Source organism: Biomphalaria glabrata, chromosome 16, assembly GCF_947242115.1.
Source record: "Biomphalaria glabrata chromosome 16, xgBioGlab47.1, whole genome shotgun sequence".
Classification (NCBI taxonomy): Eukaryota; Metazoa; Mollusca; class Gastropoda; family Planorbidae; genus Biomphalaria; species Biomphalaria glabrata.
Window position 1 is genome coordinate 7,642,270 of NC_074726.1, and position 8,291 is coordinate 7,650,560.

At 37.9% G+C, this 8,291-nt stretch overlaps 1 protein-coding gene across 1 annotated transcript; it reads right to left on the minus strand.

The window, feature by feature from the left end:
- Positions 1 to 353: 353 nt before the first annotated feature.
- LOC106059665 (uncharacterized) lies at positions 354 to 4,172 on the minus strand. Its single transcript, XM_013217340.2, has 2 exons — positions 3,409 to 4,172; positions 354 to 1,423 (listed from the first exon to the last, which is right to left on the minus strand). Exons 1-2 carry the CDS (start codon positions 3,751 to 3,753, stop codon positions 575 to 577), a joined length of 1,194 nt encoding a protein of 397 aa, XP_013072794.2. The 5' UTR covers positions 3,754 to 4,172; the 3' UTR covers positions 354 to 574.
- Between the last annotated feature and the right edge of the window lie 4,119 nt (positions 4,173 to 8,291).

Consider the following 8,291-nt stretch of genomic DNA (forward strand, 5'->3'; position numbering starts at 1 on the left):
CTTGGCTTCCAAACCCCAGTAAAAATGGAAATTTTAAATTTTAGGGCGCCCAACTCTAATGTGCTGGACACATGGCAACATCGCTAAAGGCCGACGAGTAACGAAGTTGACGTCTGACCATCACAAAGACTTACCTTACTTTCCCTGGTCAGTTTTATTAAGTGGATCTGGGAGGACCTAACATTATCGGAGCTGAAAATCCTAGAAGTTCTTTTTTTTTTTTTTATTCATAATACAAAGTTTAGCCTAAAAGCAGGAATGACATTTTGAAATTATTGAAACAATATGATTTTAAAAGAAATAGACAAGTATAGTAATGTTTATGCATCTTATATTTTAGAAATGTCTTTGTAGACAAGCATGAGCACAAGAAATGTGACAGTTGTTTAGTTTAGCGTCGGCAATGACTAGTTACATGTTGACGAATTGAATGCTTTCATATAATAATTTAAAAAAAAAAAGAATGAATTTGTAAATGCTTTAAAATTAAAAAAAAAGCCTCTCGCCAATTTATTATGTTTATAAACAAATTTGCATGGTTTTTTTTTTAAACGAGGCCGTATTCAAATGAAAATCATGGCGTTCTTCTCTGACAGCTTTTAAAGATGACCAAGGTGTAGAAGACTTCCTGGAAGCTGGTGCTCATGTACAGATAGACGAACAGGCTCACGCTGGAGTTGGTGGCCTGGAAAAGGAAGGTTACCCCCGCCACGGCCAAGTGGACGCTACTCTGGCGCCCCACCACGGTGTACTGGGAGTCCAGAATCATCCACATGTAATGAATGACCGCGGGGATGGAGCTGACGATGTAGATGGACGAAATGGCCACTACCAATTTGATCACCTTTGTGTCTTTGGCGCTGGACGCATCTTTTGACTTTTCAGGACTTCCGGTTTCCGGATCTGTCTGATACTCCTCTTCCACTAAAACTATTTGCTTATCCACGACGAAACTTGGTGATATTTTCTCTTTCCGTGCCGCTTTTTTAATGATCTTGGCGTCCCTGGTTACGCTCCTCCTCCATTTCGCTTTGCTGTTCAGTTTGGCTACCAGTAGAGCCGTGCAGATGATGATCAGGCCAAAACTGGTAAAGGGAGAGAATACGTTGTTTATTCCAAGCGCCACGGCTTTGATCTGGTCTCTGTTTATGCCGATCAGGCTCAGCCCAACGATGCTTCGATTTTTGGCCGCATCAAACTTGCTGTAATCCAGCGCCGCTGTGAAGTAGATAGGAACTACGCCAGCGATCACGCCGAGGTAGATAGCGATGATCACAAACAGGCAGCGCCCCCTAGTGAGCAGGCTGTGGATCTTTAGAGGCAAGGCGACGCACAGGCATCTCTCAACGGCAATGAAGGCTGTAATCCAACCAGTGACCCGTGCAAAGGCTGTATTGGGCCAACCTGTTGTTAAGTAAAAGACCTGAAACACAAAAAAAAAAACAAAAAAAAAAACCAGTTAGGCCTATCAATGAGTACATTGTTTTATAATTGACAATTAAAGCGAAAAAAACTTAAATATAATTGCGAGACACCTGGGAAAAAATATGAGGCGTATTAAAAGAAATAATAAAGCTTGTCTTCAAGTTCGAAGATTTTGGAGAAGAGCAGTACTTCTCGTGGCTACGCAGTCCCAGCTGTGACCTACAGGAGCGTGCGTTATGCGCGATGGATTGTCGCTTGATGGTCCCGGAAACACGTAGAACATTAAACATTCAGTGAAGACATAACCGTTGTCCGCTGGTGTTCGATTTAAGTTCTCTTTTCGCCATCTATGGATTTTATTTTGGTCTCAAATGTGCATCCCGCGAACTTTGTAAGAAATCTCCAGCTGTCTCGTCCGGAAGCTGCCTGCTGCCAGGTGTTCTCTTCTAGATCTATGTCAGTTAATGTAAGTTGGCTAATCCTTTTTCAACTCTGTTTCGGCTAGTCATTTAGTAAGTAAGTTATATAAACATTGCATTCTTTCTTGATCCTCACACGCGGAGTATTTCACCTTATTGTTATTGTAAAAATTAATAAATTAAAAAAACGATGGAACATTTTTTTTACCCCGTCCACTCCCACCTTGTCCCCGAGAAAGAATCCTGGTTAAGCGAATGTATAGATGTAGTACACTTTATAATAATCAAATGATAAGCATTTAGATCTAGACTTAGAAGACAATGCGCAAAATTTTCCTGAACATTAATTTATTAAACTCTTGAATTAATAATGCATTTGGAAATTCTCGAAAGCGATAGTCCTTTCAAGAACGCGACAATCCTATTTAAACCGATGTTGGATCTAGACCTAGAATCCTTTATCTAGATCTCTAGCCAAATTTTTACTTTTTTTTTTTTTACTTGAAAAATGATAATAGTCAAACTAGAGTTTTCCCAGTGTGTCCAACGAACACAGCGTCAGCGTCGATGTTCCTTCGCCCTCCATGGAGTTCTGACTTGAATAGAAGTTTTGCAATTACACAAGATAGCAATTTTAGACTTAGAATTTAAGCTTTTGACTTCCATTTTAAACGTATTTATGAAACAAGTGTATAGACCTCAATAGGCTATCGTATTATATAAACGGAGCCGCGGGGTGGCTGAGCGGTACTGCGCTTGGCGTCTGAACCGGGGGTTCGGGTTCGAATCTTGTTGAAGACTTGGATTTTTTATTTCGGGATCTTTAGGCGCCTCTGTGTCCACCCAGCTTTAATGGGTACCTGACATTAGTAGGGAAAAGTAAAGGCGGTGGGTCGTTCTGCTGGCCACATGACACTCTTGTTAACCGTTGGCCACAGACCTTTACATTATCTGCCCCATAGACCACAAGGTCTGAAAGGGGGAACTTAACGTTACTATCATATAAACTATTGACTATACCAGGGATATTGATGAAATACTGTTGTAACCCTATTGGCGGCGCAATAGGGTTAACTGTGTGTGATCAGCTGACATTTGTGACACTGGCCAGCAATACAGTATAGCGTGCTATATCGAAGGGCAAGGGACAGTACTGGTATGAACTTTGCACGCAAATGTGACCACTGTTATGGTCATCTGATCATAAGCGTACGAGAGACACAATGTGTTTAAAGCAGTGCAGTTCAAAGACAGGGCAGCGAGTAGACCGGGACTGTTAGTCTGCCATGAAGTCGGTCCTGGTGGAGTCCTGAAGTGAATGTACGAGTCTAGCAAGAGATAGAGACAGTAGAGTTTATTAGTTTAGTACGGTGATGTACAGTATAGCATTTTTAGTGTTGATGTATTGCGAATTGTGTCATATTGGCTGTTTTCATTGACCATAATTAAAGCACCAGATTATTTAGAGCTCTTGTTGTCAAGTTCTTGATGTGTTAGATGTGCTATGTTGTGTTTAGCAGTGTTTACAGAAGGCCTGAATAGGAGAGACCGTAACTATACTTACCCCAATAGGATCAAACGGTACGTTGGAGTCAATCAACCAAGGGTTATTGCCAACACACAGACAGGCTAGAGAGACCAGGGACAAGAAGTCTGACAACGCCATTGCCATGAGACTAATGTTGATGGTTCGCTTAAAGCCCTGCCTGTACAGCACCGCCATGGTGACAGCATTGGTGAAAATACCCAGCAGCGACACCAACTCCGACAGCACCACCACATTCACCACCGTAAACAACATCTCCACCTGCTTGCTCATCAGCGGCGGAGACGACGTGGTCGTCGTCTGGGGGGGCTTGGTGGACATGGGGACTTGCGTGCTGGTCAGGTCGATCTGGCTGACACTCATGGTTGCTTAGAATGTGAAGCTATTACAATAGTCCGTCTTCCATTAGAAGACAAATATTTCTGACTGCTGAACTATGGTCAGTTCAATGCTTATTTATGCAATCAAAGAATTGGCAGCGACGCAATTAAAAACACAATATAAATAAGATTAGAAAGAGGCGACAACTCATTAATAACTTTAACCCTAAGATCTATAACTCTTGAAAAAAAAGCCTAGGTTTTCTACGCCTAGTACTCGCCCATTGTTAAGTATAAAACATTTTGTTGTGAAGGCCTACATATATTTTGGTGCTAAATGTTTACAGCATACTAAGTGGCCGACGCTGATATTTACAGTTTAGGGACATTTGAATACAATTTCCCTGCTTTTAAAAGTTACATTCCGATTTTAAAATTAATATGGAGTATTTTCATGGGATATGTTTAATACATGCATATACTAAATCCTGTTTGTATTTATACCACTTTTTAAAGCTTTATAAACAACAATTTAAAATAAAATATCGCACATTATAATTAGATCGATTTGTGGGTGAGAAATGTGCATCACCACATCAATTATTTAATAGATCACAAGGAGTGTAGAATGCTAATAGAGAGGGAATTGATTAAAGAAGAAAGAACAAAAGAAACAGTGGGTGCCTATAATCTTGCCACTAGACAGAGCCTAATTCAGAGTTGATCGTCAAAATTTCATTACCCAGGCTAATGCTGGATGTGTGGCCAAGCTCAGCAAGAGAGCATCGCTACGCTCTGCAGCACTGGCTTCACGCTGACGGGTTCTCGCCCCATCCCCCCACACATGCAAATCGCTAATGATTGTAAAAGGGATTGGGTGGGAGGGGGGGAATCTAGCTGGGGGGTTTGGGGAGGGATAGTGTGGAGAAAAGATAAAAAGAAGATTTAAAAGATGAGCAGCTTTGATGCATGGCATTGTCAACAATAGTTTGGGTGCATGAGAGCCCTACATGATTATCATCGGAGCATGAACTCAAGCAAGCAAACAATATACGCTCTAGCCGTCTCAAGCCTGTAATCTCTGACACTGGGTGAGCAGCAATTATAAACGTACGTAATTGTTTATCTCTTATGTTAGCAATAAAATTTAGACACCTATACCGAGACGCATGACTAATTTTCGATCTTTTCGACCTAATCATCAAACCATAGATGTAATTACTATTGCTGTACACAATATTAAAATCATTAACACCGTCTTCTGTAAATCGATATTAGAAAATGTTTCTATTCTTTGTTATCAATGGGTTATGCAATACCACCTTAGTTACTTAAATGCTGAATGTAGCCTATATTATCTGTTTCAATATGTATAGGCTCCCCCACTTTTTTATTTAGAAAGAAAAGGGGAAAGGGGGGGGGGTGAATTATGTGATGGTGTTCACGTGAGGTGTGATTGGTAGGCGCCAGTAAAACAGTATCAGGTTGAAGTGATCAGGCTCAAGACAGGCCAAGTTATACGAAGACGTCCCTTTTTGCGCTTTCCTCGTATTGGCCCCCATGTCATCGCAACTCTTGGTAAGCGTGGTTCATTTTGTTGGAGAACATGTGTCGCAAAGCTCATGCGACGCTGTCACAACTTCACTAAGTGGTTAACTCCCAGTTCGCCATAGGATTTCCTTGTTTATATATGTATACATTATTATACATTATTATTACATGTGTTACGGAGAAACTAGAAATGACTATCTCTTTCCCAGAGCTATTTTTTGTGTGTATTTTTATAGGCTAGAGCTATTTTTACGTATTCTATTTTGTATAGGCTAGTGCCAGAATTAATATTTGTACTTCTGCTTTTTGTTATATGGGTTAGGGCGGGTAGTATAAATAGTTAAATCCATGCTACATCCTGTACAGTTGACCAGCGGTCAGTAAAGTATATCGCTCTCTGTATGACAGTTGATGATCTTAGTAATCTTGCATATGATTATTTAATCATTTTTTATTATTCTGTACCTGAAACGGCCTGTAAGTTTATAGCTATTTTATATTTTCTTTTACTAGATCTATGTCACACTATCACTATGTGTAAATATGCTAGACTTATCTTAAAAACTAAAATATAGTGTATCTATAACTTAGGAGAGTAGACCTACTGAAGTTCTAATTAAAAGGATATCTATTTGTTGACATTCAAGCCCTTATTTATTTATTTCCTTGGTACAACTATTACAATATCACGTAGGCCTACTCATGCTAATCAATTATAAAAATAAAATCAGGATGAAAACCACGTGTAAACTAGATCTAAATATCCCCAGACTATTCAGTAACTGAAAGAAAGTGAGGCTTGTCAAGTAAGATAGTTTTCATTGCCGCCATTCTTCAGATGAGTTTTTATTTGAAACTTCTCTCTATGAAATATAAATTGAGCTTTCAACTAGCTATCTATAGTGTAGTTATCAACAGAGATACAGAGTCACAGATCCCTAGTCCATATGAATATTGCAGCCCAACCCAACTGAAAGTACTGTTAATGAAAGCATGTTGACAGCAGCTAATAAAATGAAAAAAAAAAAACATGAACAGATAACTGCATCATGTGATGGTATATGGCAGAGAAGAGGCTTTATAAGCAAAAAATGGGATAGCAACTGTTCTATCTGTCAATCCTCATAAAGCCAGTAAAGTTTTACATTCTTAGGTTATGTCTAACTAATTATTACCAAACCTAAAAAAAAATACTTTCATCAGAAATCTTCCTTGAAAGGGGTTTCATTTTTGGACACTATTGTAAATAGAGAAGTCACTTGTTGAACAAAAGGCAGAAAAAAGCCGGGGGGGGGGGGGGGGAGTCCAAAACATAGAAAAATACACTAAGTAACAGCAAAAAGGCAGGATAAAAGAATGCAAGTGCAATTAAAGGCCATGGCTGATGATTCACATCTCTGGGGGGGATTTTAAGTTAGTATTCATTGAAAAAAAAAGATTTTTTCCCTTTATATTTCATTTTTCTCCATTTTAATTTTTTTGACAAATTTCTTGACATGGATTCAAACTATTTCAAAAGTTGTTTATGTATCTTCATGAAAATTGGCACATATCAAGAGAGATATGTTTTGAACACACCCTACTACTTTGGTTTTGATTGAATGAAAAGTTTTAAAGTTATGGTCATTTATAAAATGTTATTTTGAGATTTTTGCTTACAAAAAAAACACCCAAAAACAAAAAAATATTTTCAAAGGGTAATACACTTCAGAATATAATAATTTTAGTAGGGCATGTTGATAATATATGTATAAACATATTTGCAAAGTTTCAGCTCAAAATCTTTTATACTTTTTGAGAATTTGTTCCCAAATGTTTGTTACTATTTATAGTAACACGCAGTGGTGACGTCATACTAAATGTCAAAATTGACATTTGACTTTTTTTTTACTCGTTTTATGTGTTTATCAAACTATTTGGAAACTTTCATGGCTGTAGTACCATTCTAAGACATACTTTGGTTTTAATGTGAAACCTCCCCTTAATTTAGTTTTTTGGAATATTTTTCAAAAGAGTTGACAGTTGTTCCCAACATGCTGTATTGAAAATGGCGGCGCCCATCTTAGCCTGATAGGAATATGTTGTTCATGTTCTAGATCTAATAGAATATATGATTTTGTATTTATAGTTTTGCATTTATGTATTGCAGATTATTATTACTGCTGGATATAACAGCTGTATCTAATATTGCTGCTATTACTCTGCCCTGCTGATAATAACTGATGAATAAAGCTGCTGAAATACGTGCTACTGCTATAACTGCTATTACTCTGCTGCATTTATTACGACTATTAATTGTTATTCATTTATTGCTTCTGTAGATCTAGAATCTAGGGAAATATCTAGTGTTATTTTGTTTCTGTAGTGTTGTCTTAGTCAGCTTAGGCTTAGTGGCTTAGTCGGTTCTTAGTGAATACTAATAGTAAGGTACTAAGCTAAGGTGTTCTTGTTTTAGTGTTATGGGTTGGTTGTAGTAGTAGAATATTGTAGATCTAGACTAGTTTATGTAGTGTGTTTGTGTAGATCTAGGTCTAGTGTAGTAGTTGTAGTGATTAAGTTAGTTGGTTTTATATTTTACCAGTTTGTGTTAGTTGGTGTTTGTAGTGGTGTAGATTTAGAGGGTTTTAGTTAGTTGCTGAATTCAGTTGTAGTGGTTAGTGTATATATATTATATTTTTTATTATTGATTTATTTTTTTTGTATATGTAAATAAAGTTTCGTTTTGTTTATTTATAAATCCTAAACTAAAGTTTCGTTGGTGTTTTCATTTAGTTTAGGTTAGTATGTCTGGTTACTTAGGCGGCTCTAGCCCCTTGGTCGTAGACTGAGGTGTCACAGATTGAGCCCACCCAGAAGCGCTAACATCTGCCTACTGTTATAGAATTTAATTTAATGTTAAGAATAGGTCCTCTCTCGCGCCTCCTAACCTGCTCACATACAAGACAAAGGAAGTTGTTTTTTTTTTTAATTTGTACTATTTCTGTCAATTTTTTAGCTCTGCAGAATCAAATATTCTAAGCAGTTCCACTA